The sequence below is a fragment of the Myripristis murdjan genome, chromosome 15 (assembly GCF_902150065.1).
Source record: "Myripristis murdjan chromosome 15, fMyrMur1.1, whole genome shotgun sequence".
Classification (NCBI taxonomy): domain Eukaryota; kingdom Metazoa; phylum Chordata; class Actinopteri; order Holocentriformes; family Holocentridae; genus Myripristis; species Myripristis murdjan.
In genome coordinates, this window is record NC_043994.1 from 20,888,114 (window position 1) to 20,912,683 (window position 24,570).

The 24,570-nt window shown below is 38.1% G+C and overlaps 1 protein-coding gene across 1 annotated transcript in view; it reads right to left on the reverse strand.

The window, feature by feature from the left end:
* lmbrd1 (LMBR1 domain containing 1) overlaps positions 1–24,570 on the reverse strand; it is an 86,154-nt gene that overhangs the window by 54,616 nt on the left and 6,968 nt on the right. The window contains exons 4-6 of the mRNA XM_030070207.1: positions 11,407–11,504; positions 7,773–7,840; positions 2,680–2,768 (exon numbers count right to left, since the gene is read on the reverse strand). Of these exons, the coding sequence (XP_029926067.1) occupies positions 2,680–2,768; positions 7,773–7,840; positions 11,407–11,504 (255 nt within the window). The remainder of the gene's footprint in view (positions 1–2,679; positions 2,769–7,772; positions 7,841–11,406; positions 11,505–24,570) is intronic.

Here is a 24,570-nt window from a genome sequence, read left to right on the forward strand (position 1 = left end):
TATCACCTCAGAGGATTGTAAAGTGGGCTTTACACGGCAAAATTCTGGTCCTGTTACTATTTTTTGTTCAAATGCTACCTCTAAGTAAAAACTGATGTCCTAAAACGTCCTGGTTCTCTGTGCAACAGAGATCCTGATTACTGGACAAATCAGACACAGGTACCTGCATGAGGATGCCAGTTAATGATTTCCCTCAATCGTGCTTTAAATTAAATGAATAACTAAATATATTCAATCACAGCTATGATTGAGTCAGTTTTTCAGAGATTTTGGTAATTGTAATTAGCATATCTATGTTGGAATCCATTGATTCTTGTGGATATTTCTCAAGCAAGACCAATCTTTCAAGGCCTGGTTTGAACTGAAGGGTTCAAGGCATTTCTTGACATATCAAAAAAGGTTTCAAAGCAAACTAAAGCTTCAAATATCTCTTGTTTTAGATCCTTACTCATGATGTAAGGTCTCGACTATTTGAGAAAACTGTATAAAACTAATCTCCTAGCTGGACTGGGAACATTTACCTTAATACACTAGTGAGTGGGCTGGATTAGTCATTTTATTCCCACCCACACACTGTCCACTGACTAAATTCAAGGCAACCATTCAACTTTTCACATTCACATAAAAGTCAATGACTGTCCTCTTTCTGAATTAACCTCTTTGGCAACCACTTCTCTAGGGTAAAACAGGGCTGTACAACATCCATCCCAAATGGGAACCTGATGATGTACCCCAAATACTGAGGGATCACAATGCTTCATGTCTCTTTCAAAAAAATCTGCCAAGGCACTGTGAAGGAGCCATCAGCGAATGTACAGACCACAGATCCCAGATTCACAAGCAAAAAATGCAGATATCACTGGTTTTTCACACTATATAGATAATTAGTCATTACCCATCATGTCTTGATAGGTTTTGATGGTTTGGAAAAGGACTATAACAATGTTCCCTGAAGTGTCCTGTCAGAAATGCTACAGACATATGTGTTGTTGGGTCACTGTTGTGAGCCATTCAATTGAGCCATTCAATCCTTGCACACTCCCAAATTCACAGTCCTGGCATTAGGCCTAATTCCAGCATGTTCAAGGTGTGCATTGAGTCACTTATGACAACGATGCACTTTGTCCTCCCTACTGCTCATGGCATTCATGCACAGGATATCAGGCCAAAAGCCTGGAGTGTCCAGGTAAGTGACATTAAGATAGAATCTCTGCTGTCTGCAGATGATGTTGTCATTTTGCCCTCATTGGGTCATGATGCCCAATGTACATTGTAGTGGTTTTCAGCTCAGCGTGACATGGTCAGCACCTCTAAATCTGAGACTAAAAAGATGACCTGGCCCTTTGAGGGTGGGTATGAACTCGTGACTGAAAGAATGATACCTGTAGAAATAAGCACAGGACAGCAGGAGTTACACTCTGTGACAGGTTGAGGAGCTCCTGGGAACATCAGGGAGCCACGCCACTGCTCACAGGCACCTCCCTTTTGAGATATATCAGGCAGAACCAAATAGGGAAAGATGCCAGGGCAGACCCAGGACACACTTAAGTACTGTATCTCTGAGCAGGCCAGAGGCATCTGGGATCCCCCAGGAAGAGCAGGAAGAGGCTGCTGGAGAAAAGTCTGGGCTGCTCACTTTTATTACTTAAGTGTGAATATGTGTGAATATAACTGAATAATTTGATCTGACAGTGGATTCCCTGCTGTATTTACAAGACTACTTGTGTTGACACACTTCCAAAACAAATAAAGACAAGTTGGAGATACAAGAGCCTGCAAAATCATTCCCACCTACTGTATTTCCCCACATTAAAGTCATTATTCAATTAAAAGCAGGGTCTCTGATAATGGCTTGAGTGTGGTCAGCACAAACAAATAAAGACTGGACCTCAAAAAAAGTTAAGAATAATGTGGTGAGCTGGATTACCTCTCGGATGATGACACTGCTTTTACTCCTCTGGCATCAAGACTTTTATTTTGTAACAGTGCAACCCAGGGAGTAACAATATGAATAACTCAGCAGGAGGGATGCATACGATTCACGAAAACAGTAACATGGTGCACAGATAATGTAAAACTATTACTAGAGTTGATAGCACAACACAAATACTAAATGAGCAATACACATATCATTCTACTACACATAATGGGAAAACTATGGTGAGCCAACAGTCCATTGCCCAAAAGCATGATGGGTAGCTCTGTCCACCTAGTCCCAACACACAATAACGTACAATTCCAACTGCTTTTATTTGATAAATTCAAAAATATAACCATGCTATTTTCAAAACTTTCTTGTTCAGTCACTGTGACTGTCTCAGTCAAACCATATTCTGGAGTGACGTACGACTTCCACAGATTGCAGTACCGCCATTTCAAAAACCATACAGAGGCATGCAAGTCTGAATTTGAATTTTTCCACAACATGGCGCAGCATATATTTCACAGTAATTATTTAATTATTATTATTATTACCATTGCTAGTATTATTATTATTAACTGTTAATATTTCCCTTTGCCTCATTGCTGTTCTCCCTGCAAAGTGAGGTATATAGAGCTCTGCAGTTAAGTTACTGACTAAATATTAGTTAAAACAGTTTGGTGCAATGGCAAAAACAGGGGAATATTAGGTCCAAGTTGAGAATAACCAAAATTATCCTTTAAAAGGGGTATACTTACGGCCACTCCCAAGCTCCTCAAAAAGGTACTGTACTTTCTCCCACTGAGTAGAATTCTGACCAGGTGGGGCCTGAAGAGGAACAAACGCTCTGAAAGAAAGTATATTATATTTTAGTAGAAGTAAAAACAAAAGAAAATTTATTAGTCTATGTTTCTGGGCTTTAACTGTTCCTAAACAGAATACTAATCAACAGACTTTTTTTTTTTTTTTTTTATTCTGGACTTTAACAGAAAAGTTTACCCAATACACACACACACACACACACACACACACACACACACACACACACACACACACACACACTTACCAGTTTTGCATCCTGTCCAAGATAGTTCCTCTACAATTTGGAGAAGTTTCCAGTCTGTCACAAGCTTCCCTGTCTTCAAGCACTCCAAATCAAGGGGCTGGCTCAAACTGTCAAAAACTGTTTGCCCTGAGGGTTGTGAATCATGGTGGTTATCTGTGCCATTGTTTCAGAGGGAGCTGCTGAGTTTTTTGCACGTAAATTTTTGACATTTTGAATTCCAAAATATAATATCAATCCAGATTCACCGCATCAGGGTGCCAGGGGACAGCAAAGATCATAGCAGACTGGAAACTTCAACAAATCACACAGAAACTATCTGGATGGACAGACTGCCCTATGAATAGGTGGGAAAATAACTATTCCTGTATTATAGCTGAACTGTTCCTTTAATTCATACAGGGAGATAAACATTAAGGTTGGGGTCGTGCGCAATGAATCGAGGTAGATCAGTGGTTTAAGTCATATATCAAATGCTACTGAGATTTGGTAATGCACAGAATCTTATGTATCCTTTGTATCTCTTGCAGTATTTCGGGTGAATACACAAACTACTCAGCCTTTATAAAAACTTTACTTGGATGTTAGACGAAAGTGTGTGTGTACCACTTGGGGGTATCAAGTTATCAAGTGGAATTGAATCCTGGAGATTTTTTCTCTTGTTAACAAGTCAATATACTGAGATAATCATGGGAGAAAAGAAGACAAAACAGATATTTGGATCTCTCAAAAGAGACTGGATTTTTATTTCCTTTCAAGGCTTCCACATAAAACCACTGCATCTGTTGTGCCTAAGTCTGTGCATAGCTTTAGCCATTATTCATCAAACAATGCGATAGGCTCTTTATTTATTTCAGACAAACACAACCATTTATCAAACTACATGCTAATCCACAAATGTCATTCAAACACATGAGGATTATGATCAATGATTTGCGGATAAGCTATAATATTATCGGCACCTTTTGGTGTCTGTGCAGGTGTTTAAGGAGGATGGCATTGTTACTCTAGTGAGCCAAATTATTTCACAAATGTCACATATTCACAAATAATCAAATTTAGACTGCTTAGAAGAAACAAATGATTGTGACATCAATTGTGCCATCACAAGTGAACCCACACTTAAACTTTATTGTTTACTGTTAGGACCTTTATCATATCAAGTGGAACCACATGCCAGTCAGTTACCTTCTGTAATGTCAACACTAAACCATCATGTAATTGGCCACACTGACACAAGCCAGTCAACCCAAATTGATGGCCCATATGAAGAACACTTGGACCTAGAATAAGTGCACCACAGTGTGATTATTGTCCAATTATTGTCCAATTAAATGAATCATCAACGATTAGCATCCTGTTGAGATAGATTACAAACTATTAGCAACCTGTGGAAATGGTAAATGGGAACCGAGACTCAGCAGGAGTCTAGTAAGCAGCACAAAAAGAACAATCAGCAAAGCAATGCAATTAAAACAAAGGAAGTTGTACAGGATTTCCAACTAAGCATGAAGCAACTGACATCTGTCACTATCAAGGGAGAGGAAGAAGAGATGATGCTGTACCTGGAAATGCATATCCACAATAAATTACTGCACCAGTACCATTCATGAGAAAGTGGGGCAGATTTTTCTTCTTTAGCTGGTTTGTGCCTTTCACTATGCCAAGAGATTGCATTTTCTAATACTGATGCACTTTAAGAATATATCATATAACCTTTAATCTGTAATGTATCTTAACATCTTTCTGTATTTTACCTTAACATCTTTTGGTATTTTATCTTAACATCTTTCAATTCCAGGGGGTAAAAACTGATTTACTGCAAATGGACACCTGTGCCATCATAACGCAAATCCCTGATGATTGCCTGGGGTTGAAACAGTACAAAAATGTGGAATAAATATAAGGGAACACGTGATGCGAAGTCCAGCGCTCTCCTTTATCATCCCTTTCAATATACTGCATTCCAACTTATGTGAAAAGTTTTGATTGGGAAGTGTCTCTCTTTCTTACTCTACATGTTCTACCAATACCACTGCAGCCACTTCTTTATGGTGTCATGCTGGGTGGGGGGGCAGTATCAAGGCCGGGAATGTATGCAGAATAAATGAAGTGGAGAAAAACGTTGGCTCTGTCACAGGGTTGAGCTTAGACACCCTGGAAGCAGTAGCAGATGGCAGGATGAGGACTAAACCGAACTCCAGACTGTACAATACTTACTCTGCCAATGGCCCCAGTCTCAACCAACTACGAAAGTGCTGGAGCAAGGTGCCTACTCTATCTGTACAAACTATCCTGGACTGCTTTTTAAATTCCTATGCTCTAGGCTAATAGAACATTTGCTTGCAAAATTGCTTGGATCCAAGCTGTTCACATTTCTTTACATTCACTGTTTATGAGTTGGGACATACCTCTAGACACATTTACATATGCATGTTACCTTCAGCTAAAAATTGATTGTGTTTATGGCAGTGACAATGACAGCAGCCAACAGAGTGCATGCCCCTTGAACATGCTCCTTTTTTTGTATTGTACCAACATCTGGGTTTTTAACAGAGTAAACAACTGGTAATATTCAGGCAAGCAATATACACTGTACATCAGCCTAACATATGATTTCTTTAAAGTGCCCCACTGATATCACAGATGTATCAGTATCAGTGTATGTTGACCAATATGTGCCAATAAAAAACATTTGTAGAGGGCTCAATTTTAAAGCTAAATCTACTGTATCATGTGAAACTAGACAACCTAAGGAATCCATCGCAATCCAAAGTTAAAATGACTGATTTTCACTTATTCTGCATACTTGGGCCTAAACAGTCTTGGAGTTGCATAAATTAGGTGTGACTGGAAAGCTGGCAATATTTTGGATTCAATCAGCCCAATTTTATTCATGTGTGATGATGTTATCCCCCCCTCCACTCCCCAGTAGCCATTTCACTGTAGTGAGACCATTCTTTTTATTTATTCTTTATTTAAATGGAAACTGACTGATATTAAACAGTAGTGGTATTAACAGTGGTATTAACAGTAGTTGGTTGGCAATGTACAATGATATTGAATATTCTTTAATAAAGTTATTTGTTTGAGAAAGCAGCCTTCTGAGTACCTTTGCATAGCCATATTGGTGCAAAAGCAGGGCACAATTCACACTGAAAATACCTATTTTCATTCCAGCTCTAAAACTTACTCTATTGGCTGCCATATTGTTAATTAGTAATTTTTTTCCCCCTAAAATCGGTATGGATCTGAAAATCCCATATCAGTTGAGCACATATTTCTTCATTTCCCTTTGGTTCATATTCAGAGTTCAGATAAGGAAACATACTGATTTATGTGTAAAACTGTGTGGTCAGCATTCAGATTTTAGTCTTGTCTCTTTGCTGGAGTTCTCATTAGGCGCCTCTTAACCATCTATAAGTGCTCCCTGATATATTCAGGAATATGACTTGGAACAGATATTCTTTTCTACTATGAGATGTCTGCTCTGGAGAAAAGGTGCTTTAAGTACTGTGGCCACAGTGATTTTTTTTTTTTCTTTTAAGCTTGTATTCAGAACCCACTATAAAGACAACAGTTTCATTATATTTAGCTTAACAGCAACTGTATTAAATTGATGTTCAAGTCAAATTAAAAAACAAAACAAAAACAACCCATCCAATACACAAAATGGTCCACACAAAATGTCCAGTCAAACTGACAGAAAAACTTTAGGTTCACTTGGTACGTAGTACCATCTAATCAAACATCATGACTATCAAATTCATTTGCAAGGAGAGAATCAATCGATCATATGTCAAAACAGGCGCACACACACACACACACACACACACACACACACACACACACACACACACACACACATTAAAAATACCCTAAAGAACACATTATAGAGCTGCAGCAGTGAAAGGTCGAGGTCACTGAAGCAGTTTAAGACCTGGCCAGGTAGAGACCACAAAAGCCTTGTATTATCAAGCAAGAACCTATTGAGTGAACAGTCAGCAAACACAAGCCCTTATGTCTCCAGGTATAAGAGAAGCAGTCTAGGATAAAAGCTATCATGTTGTTGAAAATCAAAGGACTAAAGCAACAATTCCCCAGAACAAAGCTGCAATACATCCAGTTCATAAGGTAAAATAGGGACAAAATTGCTTCTGTCTACAAAAACGTCCCAAGTTTCCAACTTTAGGCTGTAGAAAACGTATAGGCATGTGTCCTCCATTTTCACAAACCAGGTAAGCTTTCTACCAGTGCACCATTTAATGGATGAGAGAGCACATTATATTGTGTAACTTGAACTCTGAGCATGTTGCTGTCACGGCTGCAAAAGAAATCCATTATGTTTATGTTGTGCAGGTGCTGTTGAACACAACCAGTATAAACCTGCAAATAAATGGGGACACAGCTGAGACTGTGTGTCACTAAAGATATCCCCTTCAAGTTCTCTTCACTTTTGACTTATCAGGAGTGTCAGATTTAAAGATTTAAGATGCCTTTCACATCTGCAGGGCAAATAGGGAAAACCAAAATAATCAAACTTTTCTAATTTACTGGAAGACTCCTTTCAGACAGAGAAGAAATATATGTTAATTTAGATAAATAGTGGTATACAGTATGTTTTTGTTTTTTTGTTTTTTTTCTGAATGGCTAATCACATCCAGACACATGGCACTAATATTGGTGCTTTTATGGGCTCTTCCTCCTTATTAAGGGAACATAATGCCATATCCAGCTCCCTTCTTACCTATCATGTAGCAGTATGAGCCACCCATGTTTCCAACTTACCCAATTAAAAGGAGCACCACGCAGACAATGATAAATCCAACTGTGTACTTCAGAGCATTTTTCACTTGCTGTAATGAAAGAAAAAAAATCAACTGGTGAACTGGTGACCCGAGTAAAATCAACTTATTCATTGTGAATGACAGAGGAGGGTAATACTCCATTTAGCTGAGGATTATGGTGAATGAGAGCTGTAGTGTAGAGCAATGGTTCTCAAATAGTTCTCAACTGATTGATTGCAGATCAATGCTGCGTGGACCACGGTTGTATGGGGAAAAAAATATATACAGAAGTGTAGCCTAATAGATATCTGGCAGACTATAGCACTTTTATTTTGAAGTACCGTTTCCCACTGCAGCGTGTAAGTGACACTAGCTTCATAGATGGAGAGGAAACTAGAGTCAACATCTCAAGCAGGTCGATTATCAGCTTTCCCCTCCACGCCTGACTGTTACCGCTGCAGACCGCAGTGCAGCAGCCGGCAGTACGAGCTCTGCCCGTCTGCTCCGGGTATAACCGTGCAGCAGACGCAGTTCATTAGGTCAGTGGCAACACTGACATAAAAGCATCCTTCAATAACCATTTAGAAAAAATAGTTATGTTTTTATTCGAGCAATGTAGGCATATAGGCCTACTGTGTGTTTGTTGATGGCCTAGTGATTTTTCCAGCAGGAATATAGCGAGTGATTATGGCATGATTATATCTAAAGTTTGACCCCAACATGTGAGGAGTAACCAGAACACCAAAGTGTGAGACACACTGATTGCTGTTTAGAGGGGGGGAAGAGAGGGGAGAGTTTTGGAGTGACTTAATGAGGATGGATAAATGCAGGCTCAGTCAGCAAGACCAACTGAGAAACCACTGGTTTTGAGTCAGTCTGCCTGAGACAACTTCTCACTCCCACTGTTAGTCAGGGTGCTTTGAAAGTAATGATTCAAAACACCTCACTCCTGTGAGAGAGAGAGACTCTGTAAGCTTTAAACAAAAGGCCAATTTATATTTCTGCGTCAGAATGCCTCTGTAGCTATGCTGCCTGTGTCTATGGCTCCTCCGTAACCCACAGAGGCTCCGGCTGTTGTAATTGGTCAGCCTGGCCACTTTGTACTTCATGTTTTGTGGTTCATTTCAACTGATAGGAAAGATAACATCGAGCCAGATAATAAAAGATAGGCAGAGGAGGTTTTGAAATGTTCATTTTTACAACACCTGATCCCCAAATTATAATGCCTGCCAGATGTCACTAAATTCATGGTGAAAAATACCCCAAACATCAGCTTGGACAACACCAGTGTATCTGAAGTGGACTCTGTCTCAACATAAATAATAATTTTGTGCTCCATTAACACAAAATTCATAAAAAAAAAATTGACACTACAGCCTAGTGTTTCAGCAGTCTACACAAAGGCTTAACAGTGCAGAACTATAAATACTTCCATCTCTGTGTAGTGATGATTGAAGAGCTAAGATGTGAGCTGAAACAGTGGTTGAGTTTGGGTGACAATATACCACACAGCAAGTTAGCTGGCAAGGCTTCTTGGCCGTCTTCTCCAAGACAACTGTGGTGAATCAAGACTATTTCTTTTTCCATAAAAGACAAAAAAAATGGCCATAAAATTACTCCAAAAAGCAAAAGATATTGCTTTCAAATACTGCTGGATGAACTTTAATTAAGGGTGCGGGCTTCACCAAATTTTATGTAGTACCAAAGATGTCGAGATGTGACATTCTCAGTCTTCATGCCATTACAACAACCTTCATCATTTAACTTCAAATATCAACTTTCTCGTAATTTTGCCTGTAGCTCTGTACCACTTAATGTCTAAGAGTCACAAACAAAGGCACTCATTTATCCAAGGTCCATTTTGTAACTTATTAGCATGATCATTTCCAACAGCATTTCAGGGCAACACCTGCTTGTTACAGTGTTGACATCTGGCCCACTGCTCAAGTATGGAAAGCCTCAAAGCGCATGCATATATTGAACTTTTGAACTCACAGTACAATCATATTACTTCCGAACAATTGGTTTATGATGTCTGGAGTCACATTATAGTCACTGTTTGCAATTTTTGGAACTAGAAAGAAACTGTCTCCTTTCAGTCCAGGTGTTTTGGAAAAGGCTGCTGAGAGGTTGCAGATAACTTGTTGTGTGGTATTTTGGCACAGACACACTTCCGGCATTTGCAACTAACATAAGGGTGAGCAGAGACTTATTTAATTTCGTGAACTACTCCTTGTGACTATCCAATATGACTATTTTTAGTATTACAAAGCATATTACATGTTAATTTATTTTTATGTATTTTTCCTTTATTTAAATTTTCTTAAGCCTGTGTAGTTCAATAACCCATGGATGAGTCATGAAAGTCTGTAAGGCAATACAATATCCATCTCCATAAAACATATCTTCATCTTACACATCATCAACTCATCATCAGCCTTGAATTCAGTCAGGAACATTCAGTGATGTTACACAGGCAAAACTTTTTATTTTTTATTTATTTATTATTTATTTTTCCTCATTGCTGCCTAACTGTCATACCTATTACTTAGCTAATTCTGTATGTAGAAGTTGTATATGTAAATGCGACCCATGAGACACTGATAAAATTCCCAACAACAGTGAAAAATGCATTAATGCCTTGTTTGTGACTAAGCCTGGGAGTAAAACAATAAATCATTTTGGCTACTCTTGGTAAAAGCATGTAATTGATCAATTAATCCAGATGACAAAAAGTGTTAACTCTGGGTGTAGTTTGATTATTTTAATGTTCATTATTTTCTTCACTTGTATAACTACATAATATATCAGGAGAAAGAGGAAATCCTGTGATTTCACAGATTTTAGAAAATTTTGTGTAATTTGTATAGAACACTTAAGTCTGACAGTATAGTTTAGCCTATGACAGTTGGCTTGGTAAATTGCCCCTAAATACATTTACATTTGTTGCCTGTAAGATATCTGAGAGTTCAGTCTAGATTTGTCAACACAAATAGTCTACCAAAGCTAAAATCAACGGCTAATGTAACTGTACAGGAGTGATTTGTAGATTCTAACAATAAAAAAATATTTCATTTAAATGTAAAAGTTAAATTGTTAAATTTAACTAACAAAGTAAACTTGCCAAAAAAAAAACAGAATCCTGATTGGCTGTTTTCTAGCTGATGGCTATTTTCTAGGTCACTGGTATAAAATGCTTGAATTTTTATAGGACAGATTTTCACTTTGTATATTCTACTGAAGAAATGTTGCTTCATTATTGAAAAAATGCATACCTTATCATGCATAACACTGAGAAAACGTGATTTGTGCATTCCACAGTTATGTGCACTTCACAAAGATGTTTAATGAACCAGGTACATAAAAGCGGAAGTCTCCTTGTTTACTTGTCCCCCAGTGCAACATGTTAAAATGTCAACAAACCGCCAGGAAACACTGGCAGAGCGGTGCACCAAGGAACTTCAAAGGAGATTGCCACCATTACATATTGGTACCCGTTTGGAAGCCCCACATCAGCATAATGATTAGTGGGGGGAGGCTGTAGGCTGACTCAGAATAAACACTTCTGAATACTTAAGTGTGGTATATAAGCAGGGTAAAATACAGTGTGTGGAAGAAGGGCAGCACATTCTCACCGAGCACTTGTTGACGTTGTCATCATCCCTTTCTTCATAGTAGAAATAAACAAAGGGGATCCATAAGAAGACGCAGAATAGAATGATGGAGTAAAGTGCTGTATGGAGACAAAAAGCAGAGCTGCAATCAATGATCTTGTTAGCCAGATGCTGTGCCAAATATTACCAAAGCTGCATATCCATGACAAGGACCTAGCCCACATCAAACTAGAACCTGGATTACTGTGGCAAAAATGGCAAAATTATACAACAATGAAATTAAGGATGCACTGATTTGTCAGTGGAATATCGGTATCGGCCAATATTGGCCTTGCTGACTGCCATCGGCCTATGAGCCAATGACATGAAATTCACCAATGGCAGTGGCCAATATTTATCTGTCCATTTTGGTCCAGGGCTTGAGACTAATGGTGTCCCATCAAAGAAAAAAATGTGTTTGGGATGGGCAAACAAATTGGATCGACTGTGCATCTATAGCAGCTACAAGCAGGTGTTTTCCACTACCGAGCACTGACTACAACTGAGCTTCTCTTGCTGTTACCGTTTGTAATCATTGGCTGCCCCCTAAGTTGACTGAGGTGCGAGACCCGTGAAAAGCAGGATGATTCTGAAATGATCTCACGGTACCAACCATTCCCCCCATTAGGTGAGAAAAACATGTTGTGCTATTTAGAGAGAGTAAATGGAGGCCCTGTCACAGATGAAAGTGCCACACAAACTGACAGCCAACACATCTTTGGATCCAAGTAGGCCTACAAGCCAGGACTAAAGAGGGATCAGGATCAATATCCAAGTCCAAGTTGGAACAGGGTCACAATTCCCCGAGACCCGGGTCTCACTAAGCCGCATCCTTATCCACACTGCTGTCGGCTACTAGTTATCATTAGCTGTTGTATCAAGTAACATGATGATGTATTCAGGCTCTATTCAGTAAAACTGACATCAAGCAAAGAAGAATTATTCTGTTATGATGATTTGAACATCAATGATGTTATCACTGATGTTCAAATGTAGTCTTGAAAACCTTTGGCAAGAACTACATAGGCAACATTAGTTTGAGGCAATCTGTTGGTAGAAGGTAGTTGTACAGTGGGGCAAAAAGGCTTTTGAAACACTTATTTTTTTGCAAAAAGAATCTTTGTCATATGACAGAAGGTTATATTAAAGATTGCTACATAAATTTGTATGACTGAATTCATGCTCAATCAAAGATGGTATAATGAATTCCTAAAAGACTTTAACGCAGGTTAAAAAAAAAAAAAAAACCTAAAGAAATATTTTGGCTATCAGCCAAATTGTTATTTTTAACATCAGTATCAGCATCAGCCGAGAATTTCAGTACATCCCTAAATGAAATGCATTTCTGTTAAGTGAAAAATATCCAACACTGTAGCAGCCTAATCCTGCTGTTTAAAGTCGAGTTTCTATGGTGGGGATTTCATACAAAAACTGCATGCATCGGTATTAAGATTCGCCTTCAGAGCAGGTGTATGGCAAGATCAATTTTGATTAAGAAGATAACATGTTCATCCACTTCAAATTATTTTAATTTCCCTTGGCAGGCTAAAGGCAATGTTTAATACACATCTAACCTGATTTCAGCTACAAATTTCAATTTCCCATTTTAGGATCAAACAAACTGCATAGCATAGATTAATATAATTCCTCTTCTGACATCATTCATACATGAATAGCACTACTACTCAATGTGGTTGTAGAAAGTCAAATGTGTTTCAGCATGCAACGGAATGAACAAAAACTCTCTTTTGTAGCCTGTATTTGCATTGGTAAATGCAAATGGAGGCAAAGCCTTAATTCATTGTGGGGATAGGTGAGACACTCTGAAAATATCACTCCCAAAAAACTATAATAACAAAAGCTTAGCAATCCAAAACGCATCCATGAGAGGGTTGATTTCATTATAAAATGTGGAAAAACATTATTGCCTGACCCTATAAAGGGTGTCAGCTTTAACACGTTACTGTTCTCGGTAATCTTACCACTAAAATGCTGACTTTAGTTTCCTTTGGGTTGAAGACAGGAGCTGAGGTATCAAATGAAAACACACATTTTACATTTCTGGGGTAATTACATTGTGTCTTGACAAATTTTAGCTTGTCTGTTAAGAGATGACAACTTTTGGCTGCTTGCAATGCACAGTGGGTACTACATGGGTGGCCATCAGGCCGTGTTTTGTTTACAACTTTCCCTGTGAATCTTTGAGTAGTTCCATTAGTTTAGCTTTGTACGAGTAAAACCCTCTAAAATGTAATCATCTGCCTACAAATAGTAAGATTATACTTCTGGACAACTTAATCCTCCTTCTTCAGGAGGCAAACAAAACAACTGAAAAATGCCTATTGAAAGCCCACGGCCTTATATGAAACTATTATAGAAAAATCTGGCCAATATGGAATTCCCATTTAGCCATTTTACCCTTAAAGTATAGATGGAAATATCAGAGGAGGTATGTAAGAGGAGACAAGAGCCTGAGTGGTTAAAACAAAAAAGGCACAACAAACAATAAAAAAAAAAAAAAAAATCAGACATGAAAAACAATCGCAAAGCCTCTATGAGGTCCCATGACATGGAGGAATTTCAGCAGATTTTAAGGTTTCTATGCTCTTTTCCCATGACCTCAATGAATCAAAGCAATTCAAATTCCTCTCCTGGGCTCACAATGTATCCAGATAATGTAAAAAAGAAAAATGCTTCATGGCCATGACATATTCCAATTATTTAAAAAAGATAAAACCATGCTTACAAATGTGACAAAATAAGCAAATTGATAAATGTTTTACAGAAATGAATCCATTAGGCAAATAAAAGCAACTGCCTTAGGCCTGGCTGCCAGGGGTGCCACAAAAGACAAGAATATCAAGTAATAAATGCTTTTTTTTTTTTTTTTTTTTTTTTTTTAGCTTTTTCAAAGAAATGTACTTACTGACAAGTAAATCTCAGGTAAAAAAAAAAAAAAATTATTTGCTCATGGCCTCACCACCTAGGCTACTGGGGACATTTAACTCCTGTCAGGACATTGTCACCTGACTTCAGCTCATTTTCCTTGCCACTGCAGCAGTTGCTGCATGAATGTAATAAATAAATACTAAACATAATTTTAAAAAATAAAGGAATGAAAGAAGCAAAGTCACCCAGGTGGCACAGAAAAACAAAAAGAGAGGCAAATCCAAGTTTTGTTGACAACTTTGTTCACCTGCTAGTGTTTGCTGTTACCAGCATTACCACTGCCTCGAAGCTCAATAAGCTCTAGCAAAGCAAATGTTAACAATGATGATGAGTGTGGTGCCTTGCCATCTGATTCTTAGAGCCAAGGGAAAGTAAAAAGTAGAAATAGTGCTCCTTATGATGAAGGTGAGAAAAACAACCAGCATCTCACTAGAATTGTATGCCCCTGCGAAGCTGGTCAGATGCAGTTTACATCCATGTCAGTCCAGACTCATATTGTATTTGTAGTTAGGTTGGGCGACAAGGACAAAAGCAAATATCACAGTATCTTTGACCCAATACCTCCATATCTATATTATGACAATATTGTAGGGATGACTATTGTTGCTTTCATGATACAAGAGATTTCTGATAAACAGTCATTACTAATGTGAATATGATGACTCGAGCAGGTAGAAGCAAATAGTAACAGCTACAACAGTCTATAAAAGGTTAAGAAATCTGTATCCCTTTACTGTAATGCAGCCTTTTAAACCAGTAAAAGTCAATGCTTACACCATATCATATTATTACGCTATCCAAAATCTCAGATGATATCTAGACTTACATCACAATATCGAGATAATATCAATATATTGCCCAGCCCTATTTCTAGTAAAGACTTTAAAGGAATGAGAGATTTTTACAGAGGAGAACAGCGGACGGATAGAGAGCTTGATCACATGGTGCAACGATAACCACCTGGAGCTCAGAGGTCAGAGGACAAGGGGATCTCCTGTAGGTCAAAATATGATTTGTGGAGTCACAGTGACCTTGACCTTGACCCTCTAACTATCAAAATCTCATCAATTCATCCTTGAGTCCAAGTGGACGTTTGTGTCAAATTAGTAGAAATTCCCTCATGGCATTCCTAAACATCACATTCAAGAGAATGGACTAGACATACAGACACACGGACAACCCACAACTACAATGCCTCTGGCCACGACTGTCAGCGGCACAGGGGCATAAAAATGGTTTTATAGCCACCGTAGTAGTACCACCATGGCCTGGTGGTGGCACTGGTGGGACTTCCAGGTCCATAATCAAAACATGGGACCCAAGTGTCAAAATTAGGGCAGGGACAATATTTTTATCTCTCGGTTCGATACTATCATGATACTTGAGTGCTGATTCAATTTGTATTACAATTCTTGAGTACTGCAATTCTACATGTATTGTGACTCAATATTGCAATTTATTGCGCTTTTTGTTTTTTGAATTATCCTCTTATCTGGTTTGTTTGTTAGAGATAAAGTTTCATGAAGCTGTGATCACCTTATAGGACACAATGGGTGATTTTACACAGTACATACATACATACGTACATAAATGAAATGAAATGAAATGTTCATGAAAAGCTCAAATAGAAAAACCCAGAAATCAGTAGTAAAAGCAAAAGTTACCTCAACTATCTATGATCTCCACTGAAAATGAGTTGGATATTATTATAAATTCTGACTTTCATAGATAGATAGATAGATAGATAGATAGATACAGATATAGACAGATTTTTTTTTACATTTTCATTCATCAGTGACTCAGTAATTCAGTGAACTCTGTTGACCTTGCTATCAGGATGATAAGTGCCCAAGGCCATGCCAGAGAAAGTATACCCCACTATAACAGAAGCGGCATCATTCATGGAAGTCATTATGCTGGTGTGTTGTTTATTCTGATTGGGCCCTGTACAGCCTAGTTAATAAATCCACTGTGCTTGTCAGTAAAATGAGAATGGTGCTCCTTCCCTTCAGATTCCAATCTAGTGGACTGAACAATTGATTCAATTAGAGGGGCATTTGTATTTCAACATATTATCCCTCTAACACTGGCGTATTTACCATTAACTGCTTTGGGTAAACACTGCAACGCAGGTAATGGGCAATTCTATTTCAAATATGAACAATGTAAGGCCCAAAAAGCCTACTGCACCAGAGAACCCTTCTATTCACTAAAACCAGTGTCCTATTGTATGAAGTGCCTGCAATACACAAATCCCTGGCGAAAGAACTGGTTATTCTCAGATCCAACTGCTTTTTGTTTGTTTAGCTATTCCTGTACGAGCAGCCTCTTTTAGGGAAAAGACTAACACTCAAATGCATTAGGAATTCATAGAGTGGAGGTGAGGCAAAAACACTTAAATAGAGAGATGCTATTTCAAGCTGGGGGCTTTTCTTTCTGCAGCAAATGGATGTCGGTGAAGACAGCCCATACAACCCCAAAATAACTCACAGAAAAGCATGTCACAAAGATCCACAGCAACATGGCTGGCATAACAGAGCACTTCCTCGAGGTGATAGTGATTCATTAACACCATTCCCATTGTTATCCTAAATAAATAAAAGCATGCGAAAAGACAAACAGCTACAGTGGACCAGATAAATTTGACGTAACAGCAGCTTTTTAAACATAAAAGAAAAGTTCAGTGCAGCTGTGGTGACTGTTAATTGCTTCCAATTTAACTGCAAACTAAACTAACTGCTAACTAAACACAAACTAAAACATTAATGGTAAAGATATACAACATTAGAAAATAGCAATGCAATTATAATGCAATAAATGATATCACTGAATATGTGATTGTTTAAATGGAAATGGCTACAGTAACAACACTTCTAAAAGGTTTCCATGTTATATAAGTATAAAATAAAATCAATAACAACCAATAAAGCCAGATCAAAGCAACTGAAGTGCATCAACACCTCAGCCTACATGTATAAGACAACTGGTCTATGTCAGTCTAGAACTGATCTTTTAGAGCTCATGGCCTCAAGCATCCAGAAACAGACTATATATCACAAATAAATGTCAGTGCTTTAGAGGCTTGTTTTGCCAGCGGTGATTGTGGCAGGGCATTATTTTCAATAAATACATGCTCATTGCTACACTAAGGTATCCATTTACACTCATTTATTGCCAGACAAACTGAATTTAGGATGACGCCAGAAGCCTATAAATGCAGGCCATGCACAGCATGCAGCCGGTGGCATATGCTTGTGGACTAAAGCAATGGGTAATATTAATCATAACACCATGAATATTAACATACTGAGGGAATAGGTCATACTGCATTACCATGGACCATCCATTACTCTCTAAGCAGATCTTCTACTGGGAAGAACGCCTGACCAGGGATAAAAGTTTAGCACATTTATCCCCCTGACAGGGGAGAGGACTAAATAATTAAATGTCCTACCTCAACCCTCCACATGGCTCTTGTGTTCTTATATATCTATTCCAATTTATTCCTAGAGGACATTTAAAAAAAAAAAAAAAAGACTTTAGGATTGGGCGGTGATGGGGGGTGGTGTAATAGCATTCCATCTACCTGGTGTGTGCCAGCTGGGAACACAATATGAGCACAACTCCAACAAATGAAGAGACAAACTGCGACAACATGCTGCCATACTTGGGAAACAAGCGCTTCCCTATTAATGCTTCAAGCATTATTTGTAGCAGTTTGCAGAGGTACTGTTTACCAACCAGTGTTCAGAACAACAGGTCCACCAATGCCACAGCATCCCCAGTCAAGCTTAATGAGAAACATTAGACCCGTGTCCTCACCTTACTGTAGCCCTCTACAAGGACATCAGCAACCGGACTCCTGTCCCTTGCAGACAGCTAAAATTTATTACATTTTATGTGAAAATTAAATCCCAGTGGAGGCATACCAAGGAATCACTTTCTCTGACAGAGGACTCCAGAGACCGATGAAAATATCTGTGTCTGTACAGACACTTACGTAGCTGAAAGGTATGGCAATACAAGCCTGAACTCTCATTTCCTGTGAACATGGGCAGCACCATTTTGGGGGGCCTGTGACAAAGACAATAACGTGTCACTGTGCTCATATGGTGTTTTTTCATCCCTCGATGTCTCTTCTCATTCTTCACTTAGCCAATCACTTATGCTACTAAAACATGATTTGTTTTAACCACAAAAATGACTCGCGTGGCTATACCATTGATTACCTTAACAGAACAGCTTAGGAAAACAGTACAAGTGCAAAAATGGCTGCCGAAAAAAAGGCTCCAAAAATGTATTACATGGCGTAATTTGAAAACTATTAATAGAATATTAGAACCATTACCTTTCTGTCATCACTGTTAATTTTCAGTTGGTAAACCAGATTGATTATTATGCATTCATTTAAAAAAATATAATAACAAGTCAGTTGAAGGAGTAATCACTGTACTGACTGCCAGAAATGCTGAAGTTAGATATCTCAGGACTTCTAATAATATACTTATTAAAGTAAAGTGAAATATCACTTAAAGTACACTGTAGAGCCCTAATCAAGATGACACCCATGTTTGCTGTCATTAGTCTTATAGTGGACAACAGCAATGTGGACCATTTATAAATCCAACTCTTCCACATCTTGTTTTCATTGTCTTTAGAGGCAAAGAAATAACAGTGCAGGCCAAGCAAAAGATTATTGCAAATTTGATAATTAGCACAGCCTGCTACTACGAGGGTATTACTTTCTTAGCTTATGGAGGGCTTGGAAGATTACAATTTACAGCAGCTAATAGTTGTTGCTCTCATAAGACTAAACCTAAAGATCCATGACCCAAAGATAAGAGCATTTCTGCAGTTGGGCAGTAATACAAGAGAAATCCATATTATAAAGACAACCTCATCATTAAATTATGTGCTTTAGTACTGTATCACTATAAATACAAGAATGACACTTGCCCACTTATCTTTGTCATTCAGGAATTGCAAAAAAATGAATGAGTTGTTGAGGACTGCCTTTGTGTCATTTTGTTTCACTTCAGTTAAGTGGCACTGATTCCATTTCCCCTGTAAGACTTCATGCGCCTCCTCATCTATTGTTGCAGAAGGAAGAGCCATATCATTGTGAGACATGAATAGTGATTTGATACAGAGGAACCGGAGAGGAGGATGAGAACATTTTTATGCATCACATTATCAAACGAGTCCTGACCCAGGACTCATTTGATAATTTGTTTGAAACGGACTCATTTGCTGTTTGGCATATATGCCACACAGCATTTTACGGCAGCATTTACAACATAACCAACGCTGCTTAAACATTCTCTAGTGAAGTTTCACATCCATAGCGATATGGGGTTAATGTAAGCTTGCAGCACCATTTCATCTGTCAGTTTCACAATACACCGTAGACTGCAAAACAGCTCAATGGACAGTCTCGCATCAACCTTTTTAAGTATTTAGAGTTTTAACTTTTAAAAAATGAATTTCAGTGATTCACATCTGAGGCTCATCAGTGTGGTGCCTAGACAATTACCTCCATGCTCCAGTACAACCTTCTGTACACCAACCTGACTCTTACCTCTTTTCAATATCATCAGGGCTGTCATGTGAGCAGAGAGGCATGGGAGACGTATCCCTGAGCTGTGAAAACACTTGAATTCTTGCAGGGAACACCTCAGTAACTCAACGACATTACTCCAAAAGTCTGCAGGCGCAGAATACTGTATGCGAGTTCATTTTACAGACGGCATGGTTCAGAATTTAAGGAGAACTTTTCAAGGAATAACCAACCTTTTCATATACTTCAGCATGGATGGTGAAGACAAAAGTGGCCTAATAAAATTTTACAGAAGAGAAAGCTGTCTGCACCCGAAGCGTCTTCTCTTATTGGATTCTTACGCACTGACAGGGACGCTGGTCACTAAGTGGTGATATTTGCGCCTTAGTTGTTAAGGAAGTGATTGTAGAAGTTGAAGCTAGAAATGATTTTAGTTTTCTGGCAGTTGATAAAACACTATCTCCATGGCAAGCGGGTTATATTTAGGTTTAGTGATATAATATATATTTCTTTATATTTGTATCTAGAGATTTATTCCTGTGTTGCCTCATCAGTGGGTAATATATAGTAAGAAATGTTTGATAACCTCTGCTCATGTGGATTACTGCTATCAACAGGTATTACTGGAGGCTAATGGGATCAAGAGGCTCTTTCTAGGGAAAAAAGGGGGGGGGATCATTTTGCCACTTGACATTTGCAATCAAAAGTTCAGTGCGTGCATTATATATCCATCTGAAATTTGAAAAGTTATATTACTAGTAGAATAGTACACACAATAGTACACTAAATCTGTGCATGATGATCATTCCATTTCCAAATAACAATAAAGCTGCTTTGGGACTGTAATTAATCTTTGGCAGCATGAGACAAAACTGAGATCTCACTGTGCTCAAATTTACTGCAGGTTGTCTTCTCTAATTTTATATATTTAAGGAAAACTTTTCTGATTAACTTGATAGTTATTATTAAAGATTCTTTTGTATCTGCCAAAGGGAAAAAATGAATAGGAATGTCCTTGGGAAGAGCAATAACCAGCAGGCATTGATACTGACAACCTGCTGGCACCCTGCTGTACAAAAAGAATAATGATCATAAAATATAAAGAAAAAAAAAAAAGAAAAAAACAAAACCTAAACGCATCTGAAAAGTACATAGTAAATGATGACTTCTTTCACCACTACAGAAACTGAATTTGGATTAGGGCACTCAAACAGATAAACAATTGCAATAAAACAGAGGTAATTTGGTACACAGTATCATCTTAAAACAGGTTTAGAGGTTTGAAAATGAGTCTTGCTGTTCAGTATTACAGAGGTAGATGTTAAGAGTTATGGATTAGGGTTATCACAAACAGCTGGGGGCCAGAAAACTGCGCATTGGTCCTTATGCACTCTGGCCAATGTTCTTATTGTTCAAGGCCTTTCTATCACACAAAGCTGCCCTAGACAATAACTGTGCAATCTGTCAATGTTTTCAGCAATCCTCTTAAAGTAAGAACTAGACTTGCACTTACCAATAAAATTCAGTCAGCTCGTGGTAGACAAGGACCACAAAAAATAAATAAAATAAATTTATTCTTGTAGTTTGTTTACTAGAAGTTCGCATCCTCTCTAGCCTCTCTAGCTTCTCTTCAACAAAATGACATTTTTTTTTTTTTTTTAAAGGCCAAAGTAAAGCAAATGATTTATTTAAAGGGCCCAGGGGTATTTTGCCCTGTTGCTAAAGGGTCTCATGCACCACTGCTTTGAAGTACCGAGCAGTCCAAGAAAATGTATAAATGGACGGAAGCCGAAGACTGAAAGGCTAGGCTTTCAAAGTTAGAGTTCATCAAAGATCAGAAAAAGCTATCCCAACTCTAAAAGGAAGTAGGTGCTTCAATTACAGACATTCATACCTTTTGTCAGGTGAAAAAGGTACACACTACCTTATATTACACTGCCTTAGAATTTGTGTGAACAACTACGCAGGGTTTCTTCTCTCCATACACTTTAAGTACTTTGGTAGAACATTTTTTACTTTTGCCACACATATTCTAACATTAGTTATGGAATCAGTTCATAACTGGTGTTCAGGCTTTGTGCAGCATCTTGTTATTAATAACTGCCACAAGGAATATATATTCCTTAAAAAATGTGAAAACTGAAAAGGACAAAATGTTTTTATTTATGAGGGGTCATCATGCTACACTTTACATATGAATTTGCCATAAAGTGCCAATAACTAAAGATACTCATTAACCTGTAGGTAGGTCTGTAGGTGTACATCTGTTTAAATCCAAAATAGTTCAAATGCATTTGCTTTAGCCAACTTAATATGTGGTGCATGGTGCAGTCTATTGTAGACATAATGAAACAAAGTGTTCAAAAACCCACCCTTGAAATTTCCCACCATGCTCAATAAGTTACAGTGATCAACATACATAGATATCATGAGCAACAGGTTAGAATAACAACAACTGAATATCATATTACAAAAGTCTAAGAAAGTTTTCGACATAACAACTGAATTGCGGTATTTTGTAATCCCTCTACCATCATAATACATATCCAAGTCGGCTGTAGCAAAACTACCCAAGCACATTAAACAACAGAAAAGTGGATTCAAAACTACTCATGGCAAAGTCAGCTTGTGTTTTGATTAAACACATATCCTAACAAGAGATATATATTTCCCAGACAGCAACTGAGAAGAACACATGAAATAACTATCAAGGGTCATTAACGTTACACTGGAGATCTAGAACACAGTCCAGATATATAGTGAATTCTTTAAAATCACAGGAGATAAAAAAAAAAATGCTTGTTAAATGTGATCACCACTGAAAACAAATCAATCTGACTTAGAGGAAAAAAAAAAAAAAAAAACAGGTCTTGGTGGAGGAAATAGGAAATGTCTGTGTCAGCCCTGTAATTATTCCATTCGTTAAGAGACAAATGCGCAGGGTTGTCAAATAGGCTACTGCCTTAAAATAAAACCTTACTTTAAAGGTTAGATTGGACAGAAAGAAACAGTATGTGATACACATAGAGCTTGGTCTCCACCTACTGGCAAATAAAAAAGTGAAGCTCCTCAAAAAAGACAGGATACAATCACTCAGTTCATATATGAAATTCCACACTCGGATAATGAAATCTACAGACGAAATCAGATTTATTGAATTTAGTCCATTACTGTGCAGTAACCTAGTATAAGAGCACATACTGCTCCTGCACTATAATCATCAACTATGCACTCCACCAATCCCCTATCCACTGCATATAGATGCATATAGTCACACAGAAATGTATAATGGATTTCTTTCAACTTACAACAAAATCAATTATAGAGCATAGTAAATTGCCCATAAATTGTCACAACATGAGAAGTGGGTTATTTCACTTCAAATAAGCTACTGATTAGATTAGATTTGTATCAGAAGTCAATATGACTGACGCAAACATATTACAACACCTTCAGTTTGTGTGATACTAACATAATATAGCTTTAAAGCTTAATCACAGGGAGCAGGATGAACTGAGAAATACATCCTATCATGAATTATGACTCAGTATTACTTTTAAAACTCAACTGCTTTTTCTGTGACATTAAAAAGGCATTCAAAAGATATGCTTTGAGGGACTGAGTACAGTATGATGCAAAACAGTCATCTGTTGTTTTTTGTTTTTTTAAAGACTTCATAAGCTATTTTTACAAGCTGTGAACCTTCCTGATCAACAGCCAAAGGTTACAAGCACAACAAATTTGCAAGCAGATCATTCTCCACCACTCACTCCCAGAGCTATGAACACATGGATATATGCTTCAGGCGGGTAGGAAGCTCTTTCAAGCTTACCCCTAACTCCTCTCCTGCCTCCTAGAGAGCACTGTTGCTCATGGTTCCTGAGATATTTTAGATGCATAAAAAATGACAAAAAGAATCTTGCCATTTCCTTTATTCTGGGAGGGACATGAACAGACTGTATTTGGATTATGCTAAACAAACACTATAAGGCCAAAGAATCTGTCTGGATTAAGATTCAATAAAAAAAGGGTTGCATAAGCCTCGTTATTTGAAGTGCTCCCTGCATGATGTATAGCTTAGATTTAGGTAGCCAGTCAATACAATTACAGAGAGCATGACCTATAGAGACAGTTAAGTCCTGCCCACCCCAGGAGGGAAAACATTTCATCGCTCTCCATTCCCTTGACTTTGTATTACGTGACAATGTTTCCTTGGCTTCCTGACAGCCGTCACGTCAAAAGTACCCACTCTAGCAGTGTGAGATACAATCACTGGGCCAGAATTTTTATTTAAAAACTGAGCTTGTTTTTCGCTATTCGCACCAAACATGCTCATATAAACTACCAAAACACTCAATGTCTTCTACTGAATGCAGCCGCACCAAGTGTGAAGCAGACTGATGGGCACTTTTGATGGGAAAACCGTTAAAAGCCAAGGAGCCACCTTCACACAATACAAATTCAGTGGACAGGGATGAATCGTTTTCCAACCTGGTGGATGTGGTTTTTGGCGTATGACATGTTGCGCTCTGTCTCTATCAAGATTTCCTCTTAGAATCTCTTAACACCACAAGGTAGACAATAGGATTACAACCGTATTACTATAGCTCACTGGATAAGATTTTCCTTTAATGTATAAC